The sequence below is a fragment of the Fundulus heteroclitus genome, chromosome 11, assembly GCF_011125445.2.
Source record: "Fundulus heteroclitus isolate FHET01 chromosome 11, MU-UCD_Fhet_4.1, whole genome shotgun sequence".
Taxonomy (NCBI): domain Eukaryota; kingdom Metazoa; phylum Chordata; class Actinopteri; order Cyprinodontiformes; family Fundulidae; genus Fundulus; species Fundulus heteroclitus.
This window is the reverse complement of record NC_046371.1, coordinates 17,678,927-17,699,614: the sequence shown is the minus strand read 5'-3', so window position 1 is coordinate 17,699,614 and position 20,688 is coordinate 17,678,927. Positions and strand designations below refer to the sequence as shown.

Below are 20,688 nucleotides of genomic sequence, written 5' to 3'. Positions count from 1 at the left end.
CACTTGCGTTGGTCCTGGTTGCATCCTTATCACATTGGTAGCCTGCGGGGTGACTCTTTTCTTGGGCGAGACCATTCAATTTCAACATTTTTGACTTCCATATTTCCTCACTTGATCCATGCTGACTGTCTTGTTCTTGTTCTTTCTTGTTCTTGGCCCTGTGGCTGGCTGCTGATGGCCTGGTCTGGAGACTTTTTTTGAATACTATCCCTCAACATTATCATCAAAAACTTCTCTCTCTTCCAAAATCAATTCCAGGGCCCTCTGTCCATAGTATCTTTTGGCCACCTTGATCGGTTGTTATAAGAAACCACACTGGCAAAGCTATATTTATACTCTATCTACTCCATTTGTAGCAGAAAGAGTGTGATAAACTAAAGATTACCTCAAAACAGAGAGTCAAATGTGCTCAGACAGGAGGAGGAAAGAGTGTTGTGCACACAGAACGTCAGCTTCCACATCTCAATTAGCCCCGGGTCCAGTGGACCCGGACACCTTATATGTAATACAAATGTGTAGGCGGGGTGTACGGCGTGTAGTCATTAACCCTTATGTGGTGTTCGGGTCTGTGGGACCCGTTTTCATTTTTTATGTAACGAAAAATGATACAATCAATTAATTTTTCAAACTCAGATTCACTGGCCTTGGCTCATTTTCTGTGAAAAACATATATCAGAAAACGATTTTAAGAGCAAACATTTAAATGTGTCTGAATGGCCAAGTGATAATCTGCGGTTAGACTTGAAGATTGCTGTCCGCAAGTGAGAACCATCCAACATGCAGGAGCTGGAACCCATTTGTTGTTTGCTTCAGAATAAAAAAAGCAATACATCTTTAAAGTTGTAGGCATGTTCTGTAAATGAAAGGATGCAAAGACTGGAACAAACCATTTTAATTCCAGGCTGTGAAAACAAGAAAAATGCCAAGGAGGGGTGAATACTTTTGCAAGGTACTGTATGAAGTGCTTTTCTAGCCTCGGTGAGCACTCAAAGCATTTTTACACCAAGGCCACAACTTTCCAGATGCGAGACACCTGCTATTTCCCCTGTCTATAATTTCCAGTCATGTTTATGAACTAATTTGAACACCCAGCAACATATTGCGATCAAATGCACCTAGATTAGTCCATACAGACCCTGCACGACAGCTGTGTTATTCTAGCATCCCTGCTGCCTTTATTATGTTGTATAATACTGCAACATACGGATTTTCAGCGGATTATTTTAAATTAACGCAATGTTTTTACTGAACTTTGTAGTCAAATTCATTGTCATCTTAACAACACATAGAAATGTTCTGTAATTCACTAAATTATTTAAGAAGATGTTCTGAAACTGAATACAGTGTGCTTGCTTTAGGTTTAGTGGTACAACGCTGGAAGCCCTGCATCCAGTGCTCTGCTGCGGATTTAATTACATAAATTAATTCAAGGTAATCATTTTTGCTAGAGTAAGCCGTGAAGTGGATTACAGATGTGGAACTGTAAACAGTGTAACTCCACTGTTTATTTACGAAATAGTCTTATACAGCGCAGCCCTCTGGTACGTTTACAGTGCCATTCGTTAATGTGCACTTTATCTGTCAAATGATGTAATAAATAACATTTACATCTCATTACGGTGTAGAATGTTAATTCATTGGCCGAGGGTCAACGAGGAGCGCAGCGCTGGCCCCGTTCCTTCTTAATGGCCTGGGAGGAAATGAAAAAAGGAAGTGGGAAGAAGGTTTAGTGCTTAAAATTACTCTAAGTGTAAGCTAGAGAGCTATACTGAGAGTGAGACTGAATGTGAAAAAGCAGCCTTTCATAGTGATTAGCACCATGTAAATGGGAACCAGCAGGACCCAACCATCCATTTTCTAATACTTACTGAGTCTATCTCCAGCAGACAATGGGTGAGAGACGGTGGTGGTTCTGGTGGTGGTGGTGGTGGGGGGGTGGTCACCAGTTTATCATACAACAGATAACATGTATGATGTCATTTGAAAGGAATGGATCAACATCCAGCTTCCTTCAAACAGCCCTAAATCCCATTTTTACTCATCAGGTGGAAACTTAAATAAAAAATGTCACCTACTTGTGAGAGTACCAAAAGCATTGTTATTACAAAATAACTGAATATAATTACTTTGCCTAAGTAACTGTAATATTGACACTACAGTTACAGTTTAAATGGAGTAACTTATTACAGTAGCTGGTCACATTTCAAAGTAACCTCCCCAAGATTGCTAGTAATGCAGATGGGGTTAATATTAAAGTAGCTGAGATGTAAACATATATATATATATATATATACATATATATATATATATATATACACATATATATATATACACACATACACAGATTGACATGTAATATATGCATAACAACAGATTGCAACGTGAAGTCTTATAGTGTTAATACATTTTAGAAAATGATCAGGGAGGCGCAGTCTCAGAGGAACTCACTGGAAATGTTAGCAGTCCCATAACCGATAATGATCAGGGTAAAACAGACATGCTATGAGACAAATGGCGGATGGCCCAGCAAGGGACCCAGCCTAAGGGAATGAAATGAGATACTCTTATTAAGTTAGATACATCAGTAAACTGGTTTTGAAAAATACACGCTGTGCACAATTAATAGGCAAGTGAGCAATTTGATTACATGATCATTTTTGTCTGCAAACTGTCCAACTCCAAATTGGATTTAAGCATATCAGCTCATGTGTGTTTGTGTAATCAGGGAGGATGTAGTCCAAGTTGAGGTGGAGGCATACATAATTATAAGACAACTTCTCTTCCTGAGGCAAAACCCTCCAAAAAAAAAGAGATTTACCTGAGACTGAAAAGTCTACGGCTGTAAAAACTCTTTTAGAGAGACTTGAAAATATTGTGACGTTATAACGAGATCATAGAACCATCAAATATTTCGTTGCAATTAGTCAACAGCGTACGAAGAAGTGTGTTGAATAAAGGGAAAAGATGAAAATACGAAGCTACCAAGGTTTCATATTCAACATCTGTAGCCTACTATAGCTCCCAGAACAAGCTGTTCAGTGATCAGAGACGCGGCTAGGATAAAGATGGCTGAAACCCGACCGACCACTGAACAAGACGCACGAGTTAAAACATCAAACCTGGGCCAGAAAATATAGGAGGACAGATTTTTCACAGCTTTAATATACGGATGAGATGAGCGTGACCGCCTAGATAGATGGACCCATGGATGGATCAGTAATATTCAGGACTCAGGTTTAAGGTTTGTTAGCATTTTTGATAGACTTGGAGCCCTGATGTTGTTCAATAATAAAATCATTCCTCAAAAATAGGGCTGGATTAATAGTTGTGCACACAGTGTACATGTCGGGCGTGAAAATGTGAAAACCCTCATGACTGATCATTCAGCTCACAAGACACTGACTTAACCAATAAAAGTCTGAGGAACAAACTACACTTGTTACAGACGGCAGAGATAGAAAAGAATCACGGAGCGAAAATAACGGTCTTGGTGGTATCCGGTTTTGTCATTGTGAAGACACAACTTTTCTGCAATTAAGAAATGAAATCTTTATTTGAAAACGTTTTGAAAATGTATCCAGGTTATCTTCGACTGATGGGAAAATGAGTTTTGATGACATGAAACGTTTCGGTGCAACAAAAAAAGCTGAGACAGAATTAATCTGTAAGGAGGATAAAGCTTTTTTACAGTGCTGTGCATAGTCAAAATTTCCCATATCTATATCTGTCTGTCTCAACATTTTCAGCCTTGAAAAGAGGCAAAGCCACAAGCTCTCACGACTGCTTGGAAATAGGTAATGAAAATGTGTCTCTTCTCCTTGACGTCGGTATATCTAGCAGCTTTAGATACAACAGCAGATATGGAGCTTAAAAGAGCTTCAGTCTTAACAGAATCAAGAGGGCGAAACTTACAGCCATGTAACATTTGGAGAAAGCGGAGGAACATCCTTGAGGTCGACCTCCACGCACTCCACGTCTGTTTGTATGCAGTCGCAACTTTCTGGGTACTCCTGCAAGACTAGCAGCACACATGCAGCATTTCAGACATACAAATGAGTGGGTAAAAGAAAGACAATGTAGTTTTTTTTTGTAGATCAAACTTATAAAACTGAACAAGAAAATTTTCATTTTGGGTGCATTTTTAGTTGCTGATATGAGAGATGACAAAAGTTTACGGGGAATAATTAAAGATCATCTTGAAATAAGGGGGTTCTCTGCAGAGGCTGTGATATGGTCCATATGGGCAGTGGCCCAGGGTGGCATAAGAGTGTGGGTGGGGTGACATGGAGGAGTGCTGTACAAAATAATTGTTTGTCATTTGCACTTTGAACAACTTCACATTGCTTTCATGCATGGGAAACCCCCTGCTTGCTTCTACTGTATAATAGGGAGATCAGGCCTTGTTTACTGTCAGTCACGCAAGTTTTGGCTAACTTTAGCTATGCGCAACTGGGAACTTTGAAGAAATGATGATTCAAGCTAGGTTTATACTCGCTGCATTGAACAGGGTGCCAGAAGTGACGCAATCGCGGCGTCCCCGCCCCATAGCGGGAACCCGCGACCTGCCGCGGAGTGACGTGGTGCACCTCTGAGTTTCTGTTACTTGGCACGGACCGCCATAATGGGGGGATTCAAAGAAGCCCTCGCCGAACAACTTTGCCTGTACTGACATGAAAAGGCCCATAAGGTTCAAGCGGCACAATTTTGTTCAATGCTATGTTGTTATTGCTTATTCTGTGGCAGAAAACAGTGTACGAAAATGACTGGTATACTTTCAGGGGTGAGTTTATTGGCCAAGTTTATGGGCACAAACAAGGATTTTGATTTGTTTCAATCGCTTGCAGCATAAATCAAGCCTAAATCAACAGACCGCAATTTGTGAAGCCATCAGCTTTTAGTTAGTAAAGCAAAGCGTTTTTTAAGCCTTTTATTTGAAACCAAGGCCGGCTGTATTCTCCATCTTCAAGTCTTCGCGTCTTTCTGTATGCAACGGGTGAAAATGCATATCTAGTCTTCTGTTTATTTCGGTTTAGCTGCCATATAGACGCAGCAACTATTCTTCATGGTTGCTTACAATACAGCGCGTGGCCATTTTGGAAGCGTGACGTCCACAGTTACTGCTGTTTTTACAGCATTTCCACTGGTTAGGTTTAGTACCGTCCCCACTGTGTTTTTGGCGAATACTGCAACTATGCCCGTGTCAAATCTAAACGTCTACAGCACTTCTATGGGCTCACGTGTGGTCCGCAAAGACGAGCCTGTATAACTCGACCTTTAAAAGCTGCACTGTAGTGGGGTTTAGGGGTTAGCAGAAGGTTTTACCCAGATGCTTTTCAGGTAAGAACCACCAAACGTAAAACTTGTTATTCATATGTTTTATTGAGGCAATGGAGTGATTGAACCTTGAGTTACCGATTTCTACAAACATTAAGACACATTTCTCACAAGACAAATATTTGACTTGATGCACAAAGAGAACGCACAAACTGAAACTGCATAAACATTTACTCACAGCACTCATTAAGAAAAGGGGGGATCACAGGTCGGTTCTGAAGGGTTTCTCCAATGAAGTCTGCCAAACCAATGTTGTCACCTGCAAATACAATCAAAAGGCGACAGTCACTGAAGACTTTTAAATCCACAAAAAAAACATTTTTCCTCATCTAAACAGCTAATCTGGTTATTCTTTCATCAAGTACACCTTTTTATTGAACAACACAAACTTCTCTTATGGTTAAGGCTCTTACCCTGCAGGAGTCTTTAATATGAAATGTGGTGCAATGTGAAGAATTTAAGAGGTAGCCAACCTTTTTAAGATTTTCTTTATTATTATTATTCAGATCACAGCTAGTGGTGTGGAGTGTAATAATTGATTTTTTAGAAAATAATTCTCTAAAAAAATAAGTAAATATTCATGACAGAGCTTTAACTGAATGTTTCCTAATCCCAGGTGAAGTTTGCTGCTGCCATGGATTTATAGCTGCAAAATTTTCAGATAGCCTTGCACAGAATAACAAAGACTTATTAAAAATAAACCCTTTCACCTGATCGATCTGGTTTTGCGTATTTTTTCATGCAGGTTTCCAAACAGCTTGTAGATGCAGGGCTTAGATCAACTACTATAAGGATCTTCTTATAAGCCACAGCTGACTTAATGAAAGCCAGATTTAGCATCAGTGGTAATGCAGTTGTTACACATCCTGTTGTCCGCCAACGTCATCTTTTACTGAGCATCCCTGATGCTATATTTAGGTTGGAGGGAAATCACTGACAATTACTAGAAGAGATAGAACCATCCTGACGTATGGTGCATCTAGGTGATGACGCCTCTTAAAATGTCAAACCAAGTAACCAAATATTGTAATAAATTAGCACGTCCCGTAGAGCCTGTTTATGATGTCATTTTATGTCTTGTCCTTGATCCCAAAGCAACTCCTGCTTTTTTCCTCTCCTGATTTATTCTCGGTATGATGTGTTGTTACCCTCAGTGTTTGTGTTTCTGTCCTGGCAGGCTTCTCCTGTGGCTGAAGCCACTCCAATCTTCTAAATCAGTGGTCCTCAAAACTTTTTTTTTTATGGTAAGTGCCGTCTTCAGAAAAAAAAAGAAGCTCTCCAAGTACCTCTTTTATGATGGGCAATAAAATTCAGTAATGCAAGCTTACCCTTTTCAGCCAGGCACATTTGAGACATTAAACAGTAGTAATTTTTTAACGTTTTCAGTCACTCTTATGTTTTAGAGCACCAAAGAGTCAGAAAAAAACAACAAATTACTGCTTTATTCAAGTCAAAGGGCAGCCCTTAAAGAAAATATTCCCTACTTAAACACGCGTTTAACGAGTATCATGGTGGACACGGTTTGTCTGGTAGAAACAATTACTGCCAAAATGCATTTACCACCTTGTTTGAATGTTTGTATGGAGGTCGAAATGTACCACAAATCATTTAATGATCACAAATAAACGAAACTGGTTGCAAACCAGGAAAGCTCCAGGATCAGACGATGCCTCCTCCTCCTGCCTGATAGCCTGTGCTGAGCAACCCCCCCCCCCCCCCTCTTCAGTCTGATATTGAACAAGTCTGTGGAGCTGCACGGGGTTCCCTCCTTATAAAGCTGCAACATTATCCTGATCTCCATGAAACGCACCATCACAGGGTTGAATGACTGCAGTCCTACTGCCATAACATCTGCGGTCATGAAATCCTTTCAGCAACTAGGGTTGAAGCATCTGAGTAAGCAGTTTGCTTACTGGGAAAAAAAACAGATCTGCAGATGAACCTGTCAGCTTGGGACTACACTTCATCCTGCACCCCCTAGAGCACCCAGGGACATCCGCCTGGATCCTGTTTGTGGACTTCAGCCTGGCCATCAACCCAGACATCTTCCCACCAGAAGCTTGTACAGCTCACAGTAGCTCTCGCCACGTGTCATTGGATCACAAGCTCCCTGTCTGACCTGCAGTGGCAGGTGAGGCTGCGGAGCATCTTCTCCCGCACAAGAATCCTCAGCACCATGGGCGGTTCTAGAAAGGGGCCAACGGGGGCCAGTGCCCCTGTTATGGCCCCCCGTACTGAAGACATAAAAGTGAATAGATTTCTTATGAGGATATGTGCTGGAACAGAGATCATAACTGGTTGGTCCTTGGGCCCATTTTAATTTTTACCTCTACATTTTAGTTTTAATAATAATTTTAAAATGAATGCGTTTCACTTTTAGCTTCAGCCACATTGAGACAGGATCACACTTTTCAGGGGTCTGCAACCTGCAGTTCCAGAGACACAAGAGATTTTTTGGCTCTGCAACTCACTCAATATATCAAACAATTAAATTTTACCCAGTTTTTCCTGGTTTAATTATTTTTTTCAGTGTCCCCATGAAAAAAAAAAAAAAAAAAAAACATAGGCCCCACCCTGGCATCCCCTGGTAAATTTGGTCTAGAACGACCACTGCTCAGCACAGGCACCCTCCAGGGGTGCGTTCTCTACTCACTCCTCTCATATCTGTACACAAATGACTCTCAAAGTTTGCAGACAACACGACTGTCAGTCTGATCCAGGATGAGGACAAGTCTGCATTCAGACATTCAGCCAGAGCTCTGATGAAAAGAGAGGTCATGTTTCTCCTATTTTAGCTTCCTCCCTGCAGGCTCCCATTTAAGTTTGAAATTATCCTTCTCACGCATAAATCCCTAAATAATAAATCCCCATCATACATCAGAGTACATTTCACTCAAATCTAAAACTTGGTTAACAAACCTAATTGATGGTTAGGGTCTGTGTTCCCTGTGTAAACTACACATATTTATTTTAGTTTATTAACTTTCAGCATACCAGAAGGTTGTGAGATAGTTTTTTAATATTAGATAATGTCAGTTTTCTAAAATGAAGGGGCTCAAACATGTGTTAAAACTGTATTAAAAGTAAAATTAGCATCAATTTGGGAACTGCAGTTTACATTGTCTCTACGGAGGTTCATAAAAAAAATCATGGTTAACCCGTTTTATTGGAACACAGTTAAGATGTGTGTTAAAAGATGTTGCAAAAATGTCCACAGTGTGTCTATTTAGGGCAGGCGTAGATAAGATTAACCTGTTGGCTGAACAGCACAAACAAAACATGCAGGTGCTGCAGAGAAAATGCTGGATGGGCTCAATGTAACTATTCAGCTGAGATTATGGTTTAGAAAATAAAAAAGGTTGCATAACACAGCTGGTACAGCATCTACAGGAGCTTTATTAGCAAACTTTGCTTTATTTTAATTAAGCTAGCTAAAGAGAATCAGACCTTCAGCATAATACAAGCAGAACTGTGCCATGTTTCACATCCAATAAGCACAAATAACATGAAAAGCAGTGAGATGTTCCTGAAAAAAACATTTATTTAGAGTGGCTCTGTTCAATAATCCAATAATCTAATTTGGCAACTATTTTTTGAAGGATACTCACATAGGGGCAAAAATAAACAAATAAAATAATCAAATCTTTACTGTTTCATTCAAACTGTTCTTATCCAATTTGGTAACACTGAGAATTTGATAGTCAGATTACTTTGTTACATACATTTAAGATAAAAACAGATAAGACAAACGTTGAAAAGCTTCATCTACTGTGTTTGATCTTTTCCAGGGATTTAAAACGGGGATACAGAGTCACATTATTTCCAGCTGCCCTTACTTCTATTCAAAAGTAGCAAATAAAGGAATTTAATTGAAAGTAAAACTCACATTTTGTTCACACTTAAAAAGGTCTGCAAGAAATAAAAGTTAGGAAGATAAAACTTTGGCTTTTTGGCCAACAAGAGAATGCAAATTCTAAAAATTAAAATGTATCTTTATAAACATTTTTGACCTTCAGGTTGAATATGTACTTTAAACCTGATCCGGTCTCTCTTTGGCCTAATCACAGATGAAATACAACTTATTAACCGTTCAGCAGGTAAACTTTGATCATTTGGGGGCCCAGCTGGCTTGAATCTGATTGAGAATCACTAAAGAAAGCTAAAGGTGAGGGTGATGTCAAGGAGGATTTCAAACCTTGGACAATTGAAGCTCATCACTGAAATTGTTGGAACACCAGTGGAAACATGCGAAATGCTGGTCAGCAATTATAAGAAGGGATTGCTGATAAATATGTTTTCTACTTATTATTGAAAAGAGTGTGAATCATTGTTGAATAGTCAATTTCTTTAACAAAATCTAAAGAAAATTAGCTCTTTAAAAAAAGTCATTCTCCATTTACAATGTTCTATTATCTTTTTAGTGAGTTTTTTTCTTAATTATTTTAATATAGGGTCCGACTTTCTCTGCTTATTAGCTTGTTATGTTGCATACAATGCATTCAATTCATTCTTCCTTGTAATTATTACTCATTTAATGTGCTTAGTTTTTGTTTAGCCTTTAGTTATTCTGTTCTGGTTTCCTCAAGTCATCTGCAGAACATATTCTGTTTTGTCATTCAGGTTCCCTTAGTCTCGAAAGTCCTGCTCTCCCCACAGTTGTCCAGCATTCTGCTAAATATCTTACCTCTGAAGCATTCCAGTAACTACTCCTTGCTATTTTAATTAAACATCTGGTTTGCTTTCATCCTCTGCTGGGTTCTACTGCCATTCCCCCGTGGTTCCAGTTGCTTCCCAAGTATTTTCCCTCTGCCTGTTAGCATTTACTTTGTTTTCAATTATAGATTTTTCAAAAATATTTTTTGCTTCAGTTTTTGCCTGCCTGCCTTGCTGCGTTACAGTTCTCACAGTTAACACTATCACAGTATTAAGGGGAAGTCCCTCGTATTTGAAGTTAAGCGCATAAGTTATTCATACCCCAGGGCAGATTTAGGTTTAAAGTAATCTTTTAATTCTACCAACATGTTTCTTCTGAGTGGAAGTAATAGTAAAGTTTTGGAGTGGCCCAGCCAGAGTCCTGATTTGAATCTGATTGAGGATCTCTAAAGAGAGCTAAAGGTTAAGGTGATGGCAAGGAAGACTTCCAACCTTGGAGACTTGAAGTTTATCACTAAAATGGTCAGAACACCAGTGGAAACATGCAAAAAGCTGGTCAGCAATTATAGGAAGGGATTGACGGGCATAATTAGCTCTTTTAAAAAAAAAGAAGATTCTCCATTTACAATGTCCTATTATCTTTATAGTGATCCCCGTCTCATTTCCTTTTAGGATCAAAGTTGTGTTATGTTCTATTATCTTTTTAGTGATTTATTTTCTTAATTATTGTAATATTGGTTCTGGCTTTCCCTGCATATTAGCTTGCTATAATGCTTACAATGCATGTTTAATGCTGTGTTTCACTTGCAGTATAAATAGTTGTTTCTATGCATGGACCAGTATGTCATCTTTGAGTAAAAAAACTATTTTAAACAAGAATCTATAACATGATCTAGAAAAACCTCCCAGTGCAGGTAGTTCCACTCTTTTATAGGTTAGAACTGATCAACACATTGACACATTGACTTCCTTTCTCTGTCAGTTTTTTTTAAAGACAATTTTTTTAAGCTATAAACTTGTATCGCTAGTTGGTGTGGAAGCAGTTGTCTCTGTTCAAGATAAAAATAAATGAAAGTGCGGTGCATTTATGTGCTGTTTCAATCAACAAAACAGGTGTAATAGAAAACATTGGCGCATCAGCTTTTCCCGGCAAGGAGGATGGATTAGATGTGTCACAGCCAGGCACAACAGAGAAGGATCCAAACATTAAATTAGACACAAAGATTTTATTTTTGCCAGTATAACCTTGTTTATAGTTGCGTGGAGCTGCTTTTATTAGGATTTGCGAGCGGTGTCTTTCTGGGTAGAGCTTCAAACATGTTTGCCTCTACAGGAGCCCTGGATGATAAACTAAGGTGTTGTCATATTCCAAGTTCAGGTCATTTTTGATGATCAGTTTATTTTTCCCCCCGTATACCTTTAGTTACAGTTCTACCACACCTTTTCAGCCTTTTCTGTCTGAAATCTTTTGTTACAGCCTTTATGTCTTTAAGGCTGCCCAACTAAAAAAAAAAAAAAAAAAAGATCAACTCCTATCTCACTGAATGCCTAGATCTAAAAAAATGCAAATTGAAATTCCTTCTTTGCACTGAACAAAAGAAATCTGGCATCAGTTGTTTCTATTTAACATATTTTTCAGACCATAAGGTGCACCGGATCATAAGGCGCATTGTGAATAAACGTGTCTTTGTGGGTCTTTGTCCACATATAAGGTGCACTGGATTATAACACACTTAATATTCTTCCCAAGTGTGTAATATCACTTCACATACACAGCTCTCTATCCGTCTCTGTCAGGAGGACAGAGTAGTTGGACTACGCTGCCCTGTTTCTAACATAAGGCCAAAATAAACATAACTTTTATATTGAATTTACTTACTAGGTTTATTGTTCCTAACGCGTACTCCGGGCGCAGGCTGCCTAAAGGCTCTCACATACTCGGGCGTACTGTGCAAATACTGTGAGCTTGGCGGATTCCACGCTGACTCTCCTGACATTTTACCCTTCACAGTCGAGTGTACTGTTGCCTGCATTTCTTGTGGCAAATTCCTACAATTCCCATACTTTCTGCCAGTGGGACGAAACGACAGAACGGATGGTAAAATATGTGATTAGCCAGCTGAGCACCCAGAGGTCGTTTCTTTTCCAACAGGCTCCCACCTGTCAGTGAGAAGAGAGAGGGACTGTGAAGCTGTGCGTACCGCCTGCTTGGAGCAGCTCAGTGTATCAAGCTCAGTGTCACATATAAAACAGTTTGATTTAAAGACTTCTTGTGGCTGATAAGTTTATTGTGTGACACCGCGGGTGCGGTCGTAAATATCTGTATGCACGGATCCCAAGCAGAGTCTGCCTCGAGAACGCGCGGACCTCCGCGGAGTGAAGCATGCCCGTGTTTGTGGGGGTCTTTGCATAAATGCACTTGTAGATTAGACATTACAGTCAGGCAGTTTTGTAGACCGCTCAGGGGTACAATCAGGTAGTGACACGGTGTACCATAAAGCTCCGAATATCCACTGAGTGGAGCGGCTTTATTGCTTATCAAAGTCATAATTAATCATTTTGAGCACATTATACCACATAAAATCGGTTAGAAATCATATATCAGGCGCACCATCAACATTTGAGAAAAATTTTGGATTTTAAGTGTGCCTTATAGTCCGAAAAAATACGGTAAGCATATGTTATTTCATGTCGTAATGTAATAATATTCATAATAATATTGTGTAGATACTATTACTGAGGACCAAAACAAAAACTTGCATCTGTTGGATCTATCTAAGCATATCTCGTTGATTGAACATTATTGTTTCATGTACTCAGAGAATGTAATAATATTGCATAGATACTACATATTGTGAAAAATGTGCATAATGGTATGTTCAATTGAACTTGATTTTAACTGAATGAATCAATTTAAGCTTACTCATGACAGCAGGAATCCTAAAATTGAAAATGTTGCCATGCACAAGCATATTCTCCTCACCCATCTGTGATCCAGTAAAGTTAAAGCCTTTGCTGATACACTGATCAGATAGCTTGCTTGGTAAGGAGACACCTTTAATAGTCTGCAGGTTGAAGGTTTGAACCCAGTGAGGGTACCTATTACTTAAAACCTGGCCCCTTAGTTTTAATTCATCAAATAGTTTTGGAGGGAAGTGATTGAGTTGTGTTGAAGTGCTGCAAAAGCAAAAGGTTGGTGTGTAACCTATGTCCTCTAGTGAAATAAAGTAGATCAAATGCATTTTCTTCCAATGTGGGGCTATTAAAACTAATCGTATGGAAGGCATTGTGGAAAAGTTTTACCATTATTTTTTATTAATCGGAAAATAAGGCAAAGAAAGAAAAGTCTGTGCTGTGCACATGTTTTCAGGAACACCAGGAACAGCACATGCATGGAAAATGAAGGCTCTTTAGTGTGGGCTTTTGAAAATGGTAAAGTTATAGTCCCTTTCAATGTTTTTTTTTTTTTTTTTTTTTGCTTGATAACACACAAAAGGAAAATTGAAAACATACCATACCCGCTTGACTCTTTCATGGTTTGTCACAATGCAACCTCAAGCATGGATACATTTTACAGGGATTTTATGTGATAGACCAATCCAGGCTAGAGCATAAATGTGAAGCAGATGGAGAACCTATTACACATAAAATTCCAAAAAGTTGGGTTTGCATTTTTATTCAGCCCCCTCAGTTAATATTCTGTTGAATGACCTTTGCTTGCAATTATAACTGAAAGCCTTCCAGTGTATGTCTTTACCACCTTTGCACACAGCAGCTGACATTTCTGCCCATCCACTTTTGCAGCATAGATGATACTGAATCCACTTAAGCGGAGAGCATCTCTGAATTTAATTTTTCAAGCCTGGTCAAACTGTTCTAATGTAGTTATATTTAATATCTATGCATTTTCCTCCATCAACACTGACCAGCTATATTGTCCCCACTGAAAGAACAAGCCTCCCCACACCATTATGCTGCCACCATCCTGCATCTCAGTGGGCATGAAAATATCACGGTGATGTGCAATGCTTTCTTTCTTGCTAGGAATGTTTTTGGTATAGAAAAAAATACGCGTCACACTGAACGGCTATGAATGAATCCAAAGAGCATAAATGCTTGTTGCTAAATTAGCTTGTCGCTAACTTTAGACTACTCGTTTTACAAATGGACTGGAAGCTGTCTGTGCTGTTTTTTCAAAGCAAAAGGAGGCCAAAGCTGGACTTCTCACACATCTGGTAAAACAAAATATTATCCATATTAGAAAAAGATGGGGTTTTGACGTTCCAACGTTGACATTTAAAGACACGGAACAGCACGGCTTCAAAAATTACGTCGGGGCATTGTTGAATAGCCTGGTGGTTTTGATAATCTTTGTTATTTGGCAGTGGGGCACAGCGTGCGAGAAGGACAGGCCACCTGATGAGAAATAATCCAGGACAGGATGGCTCTCCGATTACATGTAACCACATTCAGACCAATATGCTTCATCTTGATCTGGATGATGTGAAAAAGAGTCCCCCCCCCCCACCCTCAACTCTGCAGAAATAAACCATCTCTTTTCATTACACATGAGGGTACACGGAAAGATGAGAACTAAGAAGCATGAAGTAACTGCGGTAAAAAAAAAAAGCTGAGCTAAGTATCTTGGTAGTATCTTAAAATTACTAACACACAAAAAAAATGCTTTATAAATAAGAAAACAATGGCAGATACTAATACCCATGTTCAAATACCAGAAACATTGTTCCATCTTTGTGGGGGAGCGCCCTTTTGGGAAATGTTTCTATGGCACCAATGTTTAGTGAAGATTGTTACCAGACTGACAACTACAGTGAATTTAACGAACCAGTGAAATCTGTATTGCGCTGGAGTTACTTTGGACAGAAACAGAAGCGTCTACTCACTCACACGCATCTACTCCTGTTATAAGGAGTGTTAAAAGGAACGAATGTAAACAAATAAATATATCATGGTAAAAATAAATGTACCATGAAATAGATGCACGCATCATTAAATGTTTTATGAAATAATTATGTGTACCAGTTATATACTTTATACGTCATTACATAATTAAGTATACCTTCTAAATGATGACATTAAATAATGTAATGTCAGTTTCTTTTAAAAGACTGATTTCAAGCTACATTTAAGATTGAAATCAAGCTTAAATGGGGGGTATCTTCACTTGTTCTTTACATTGAACTTGTCTAACAGTCAATAGGTTGTAACCCCGAGGTCAAATGGGAGAACTGAAAAGCCTTTTTTCCAAGTTTTTGGAGAGAAAAAAAAGAACAAGAAAAAAAAAGAAATGTATTGAATTTTGGTCCAGACTTTGACTGGACCCTTCTCAACATTAATATGCTTTGATCTTAAATTTTACACTGTGTCTCTGGCTGTTTAAGGAGGCCTGATCCACTCTCAGCCTTGCCAAACTCCATTGGAGGTTTTGCCTGCCTGCTCCTTTGTTTGTTATTTTAATAAACATTTTTAAAATGCAACACCGTGTCTGTCTCGAATAGCAGGTCCTCTGTCAGTCTGATTACAACATCCTCTGCTATGTTCTCAAGACTTTTGCTGCCTCTAACAATTGTTCTTCCAAAGTTGCCTCGTATTCCCCTCAACTCTGACCAGCTTCCCTGACCCAGCTGAAGTAACGCATTCACACAGCATGATCCCACCACCACCATGTGTTGCAGTATAAATGGTGTGTTAATTGTTAGTTTTCCTCCCAACAAAACATTTCCATTGTCAGCTGCTTAGCTTGTTCCAAACTTAAAGGTTAGCAGTTTTAAACACGACTTCTTATGTATTTCCTTCAACTAAAGCTTTATTCTTGCAAGCAACTCACAGAGGCCAGATTTAAGAAAAGCATCTCTTTAACTCCTCTAGAGTTCCCTTGGGCTCCTTGCTAGGTTTTTTTTTTTTTACGGTTGGTTGATTTAACCATAATTGCTCAGAGCCTCAAACTTTGGGATAATGTTTTATAACCTAACTCTGCTGTAAACTGTTTCAGGACTTCATAGAGAGCCTTCTTGATGCCTTTAGTAACGATATCAGAAGCTCATAGATTTTTTTCCAGGACTCGGCTCATGACCAAGGTAGATGGAGCTTTTTTCAGCTGCAACTTGCGGGCTCTGGACCAGTCTCCCTATTTCTGTGAGGTCTGCTGAAACTTTAAATGATTTTAAATCTCTTAGAAAAAGAAATCTTCTTTTTTAAACTGGCTTTTAACTCCAGAGAGCAGAACCATTAGGCCATTACTGCTTAATCCCTATCTCTTTTTTTCATTTTATTTTTCATTTTATTTGTTCTTCATTGGTACAGCACTTTGGTTTCCTTTTGGTTTGCACATCACTTTATGAATAGATAGATGATGATGATGATCAGTGAATCATGTTCTCAAACCTTTGAGGCTTTCAATGAAAAATTATAATAACTACATCACATCCATATAGACTATATTCACCAATTAGGCATCTTGTGAAGGCAGTTTTTTTGGAGGTGATATTACTTTAAAATGCACTGTATAGTTATGCGTAGTAGATTTCAGATTTGTTAAAGCTTCATAAAGCCATTCCTCCTTTTCCATTCGGCTTAGCAGTTACGTGCTGTGTTGTGCTGGTCAGTTAAATAAAAAAAACAGGAAGAAAATATATTGAGGTTTGTGGTAATGACATGACAAAATGATGCTTCGCAGTGCCGCTTGTCTTTAAACGCTCTGATTTGTTGCACTGCACAGGCAAACACAGAGGCTACACTCTCCCTAAATGACCCGAAAACGAGCTCAACATGTTTCAAACTGGCATGGAAAAAACGGAAAAAGACAATCTTAGTCCCAGACCTTCAAAAGAGACCTTCAGCTATTACCATTTCATCAATTTTGGCTTGACGTGTAAACAGAGCCCATAAAGCCACTACTGGAATTATAATCTTTCCTGTGATAGATGATTCAAAATACCACTTTCAAAGTCTAAACAACAGCTGTTTCCCTGTGGTTCTGACCGTCATTAAATGATTTTAACGATAAAACCATCAATTTTGCCCCTTAAACATTTTAAATTCTATTTACCTCTATTAAGCTGAACCTCCATATGGTTCAAACTTCCCTCCAATGATTCCTAAACATTGTGATACTTGCAACATCAAAAAACTATTTGCTAAGACCAGGTACAAGTCGAGCCATGAAGAGGACAGTTTTTATAACGTAAAGATTATACAGACTCAACGGTACTTTTACTTTTTGAACAAAAAACAACTGACAAGTTAGGTGAATTTTGGCTGATTTGGTATATTGATATAATATTAATGATATAATGATTGTATATTTTAGACTTTATTCCTCTACTGCAGCTTGATGCCTATATGACTTGGCCTATTTTCATCTATGAGCCTCGCACAAAAGTTCCCAATGAGTACACCGAGTTCTTGCCAAAGGAGACGAGGTTGACCTATCGCCGCATGTTCCTGTTCTTGCCAAAAGCATTCAAGCAAATCGTGCCTCCACTAATTCCTGTTTTCCGTGAGAGGGTTGAGGATGATCCACATCTGCCTGTTTCTGTGTTCTCCCAGGAGTTGGAGAACAGCCCCCCTGTTCCCGCTCCTGGCCAACCTCCTCGCAAGCTTGGTCTGAGTTGGAGACAGACTCCCAGTCACCCCCGTTGAATAACTGTGCCAGTCTTCATGAATCCCAGGCCATCCAGCTGAGCGTCTTTGCTCGTCTCTACAGCCTCTGGGCTGTTCTTCAGGCCAGCTGCGCCATTCTCTGTGGGATTCCTCTGGAACTCCTTTGGCAGTCCTTACAGGACTCCAAGCTGGCCTACCGAGCTTCTCGACAAGTGTCCATGGGCTTCGGCTCGCCCAGATGATTTCCTTTCTTGGTCTATTGAGGTTTAGTGTCCTCCAGAGCAACTTCACCAGTCTCCGTTGCCTCTGGGTCGCCTTGCTGAGTTGCTTTGCCCGCCTCTGCTGGCTTCCGGCTGCCAGGCTAAAATTATTCACAACTTTCTTGCCTGCCTTCTTTCCCAGGCCCTGCTTGCACCCGACAGCTCTCCTCTTTGTCCCTTGATGGTGGGGATACCATCATGATGTGAAGAACTTGGTCTGAGTTTTGTGTTTTGGTATTTTGAGTATTAATGTTGTCTTGGTGAACGTTCTGCCTAATTATTGTGGATTTTTCCTGGCTGATGTTCTTTGACAGTGTTTTTAATTTTTCTATTCCATTAGTTTGTCTGGTTTCTCTGCTCTCCTTTGTGGGATTCTGAGAACTTGGTTCTGGTAGTTTCCCCTCAGTTGCCTCAGTCTCCTAACGACTCAGAGCTGTAACTCATTAATCAATTAGATTCACCTCATTCAAGTCATAACTCTCCGCTTTATAGATATACCCTTTGGTTTCATTCAGTCTTTGTCAGATCCTCGTGTTAACACAAGGCCCACAGGGTTTCAGTACCCTTCATTTTGGATTTTCTTTATTGCAATTTTGTAAGTTTGCATACTTTTTGTGTGTTTTTTTTTGTTGTTTTTTTTATTTTGGGAGTGAAGCAGCCAGGGTCCCAACATGAATCTGAGGGAGCTAGAGATTAGGCTGATGGAAACAGGTCTTCTGAAAAACCGGTCACCAAAAATAAATTGCAAAAATATCATTAGAAATATGGTAAAAAGATGCCCATCAAATATAAGATGGGCTTGACTGCTGTACAATCAAGAAAGATTTTTTTCAACGGTCATTGAGAAGGACATAAAAACATTGTAACATGGCAATTTGGTTTGTAAAATGTAAATCAAAGGATCTATTTTTTTTAATGTTATTTTCTGTATGGTTTTATAATATTTTTACATATTCCAGTCTAATTTACCATTTCAAAAATAACTCTAAATTTAATTTATTTTTTTAATCTACAACCGAAGTAGTTGGAATCTTTTCAGCCTTAACATATTTTCAGTTTAAAATGGCAATTTTCTGTCGCTAACTAAATAACATGACAAAGAAGACATACGGAATGTAATTTTGAGCTATTTGCTTTCCCTATATTTATTTTTTTAAATACACTTTTCCTTTTTGTTTAGTTTCACTGCATATGCAAGCAATATGACAAGGTTTTTTAGGTCAAGTCATATCCAATTCACAGTTTAGAAATTGATAGCAAGAAACAAAACACAGCCTCTTTAAATGTTGTATTTGTCCCTTTTTTTAGGCTCCTCTTACACAGGGTCAAAATAACTACATCTGTCTATTGAATGTATTTGAAAGTTAAAAATGTAAATTATTTAAAAAGGCTGACACTGTGGATTGTAAAATAGACAAAAGAGCTTGGGCTTGAGGAATGAGAAAAAACTAAACAAAAAAAGAAACATCTTCGTGTCTAGCCAAGAGCGAGGACAGGTTGTTTTTGGCACAGACCACATTTTCTTCTTCTCGTCACTACTCGTGCTTCTGTACTAATGACCAATCGCCTCTTCTCTAACTCAGTTACTCTGTTAGCCATGAAGTCTTCAAAGTGGATTTTTTTTTTTTTCAAACACAAAGACTCAAAAAGGTTTTAAATCAGGAGCTGCACTCTCAAAGTGCTCTAACCACTACTTTACACCGAGACAATAGCCAAATTAAAACATCTTGTGTGTCTCATTTTATCAAATTGCTCTCACTTCTAAAAACCCAGCACAAAGATTTAAACAGAGCGAAGAGTGTCAATGAAAGCAAATGTCAGAGACATCCTGGGACTTTTACTCCACTGATAAAGTTACTGCAGCATGAGTCGCGTGCTGTACACCTTAGAGTTGGATCTTCAATGGCCTTCATTGCTGACATTAAAATACTTGGACCCGAATGACTCTGGCGGCATGCTTTTATAAATAACAGCATGCCATGTATCGTGCTAAGAGAACACGCTTGCTTTGATGTTGTCGGTGAGGCGCTTTTAACAGCGGACAAAAGAGCAAACTTTTCATCCGTGACTGGAGGGAGGCGGCGTTTACAGAGCCACACAGTTTATTTTACAGAACACTAATGGCACAATGTTTTTTTTTTGAGTAAATATAAACGGGGCTGGTAATGAACTTGACTTTGTGGCGGGTGCTTTGGCAGATTTATTTGAAGCCTGTTCCCATGGCTGTTATGAAACAGGATCTTCCGGCAGACTCCATACCTACGTGCCTGGCATTTCACAACCAGAGAAGCTAAAGTTATTCTCAGAGCAGCTTCTCCCTGAAGAGTCACGTTGGCCAGTCCGGCTAATCTAAAAGCACCCTCCATGCTGGGCAATCTCCGCCATTTATAGTAGAAAGGGGTGTTTAAAACCGTTTTTTTTTCTTTTTTTTTTGCAGCTTTAGATTAAATTTATGAGCCTGCTTTTGAATTCACAGAGACCTTCTCTTTCACTGGATGTGCGTGTATGAACTCTCCCACCTGACCAAAAGGAATTGTGTGCACTGGAAATGTATCTTTAATGCTTCATTTTTACATGTTCGGTTCGCCTGCTACGCTTTCTGGTCTACAAATTAGAGCCAAGAGAAGATAATTGCTACATTATGTGGATAAATTATTGATTTCCTTTTTCCTTTATGCAGTAGCAAGTTGGAACCTGAATAAACCCTGTGGTGAGACTGAGACCCAAGTGCAATATTGTATTTCCTTCAATAAAACCCCCCTAACTTGTTGAGAACTGTGCAGCTCCACCTGCTCACCTACGAACCCCACTGTAGCCC

General features: G+C 39.1%; 1 protein-coding gene across 1 annotated transcript in view; it reads right to left on the bottom strand.

The window, feature by feature from the left end:
• The window catches only part of rxfp2a (relaxin family peptide receptor 2a), a 117,992-nt gene that overhangs the window by 72,337 nt on the left and 24,967 nt on the right, over positions 1 to 20,688 (bottom strand). Inside the window, exons 3-4 of the mRNA XM_012878701.3 lie at positions 5,513 to 5,593; positions 3,913 to 4,018 (exon numbers count right to left, since the gene is read on the bottom strand). Of these exons, the coding sequence (XP_012734155.2) occupies positions 3,913 to 4,018; positions 5,513 to 5,593 (187 nt within the window). The remainder of the gene's footprint in view (positions 1 to 3,912; positions 4,019 to 5,512; positions 5,594 to 20,688) is intronic.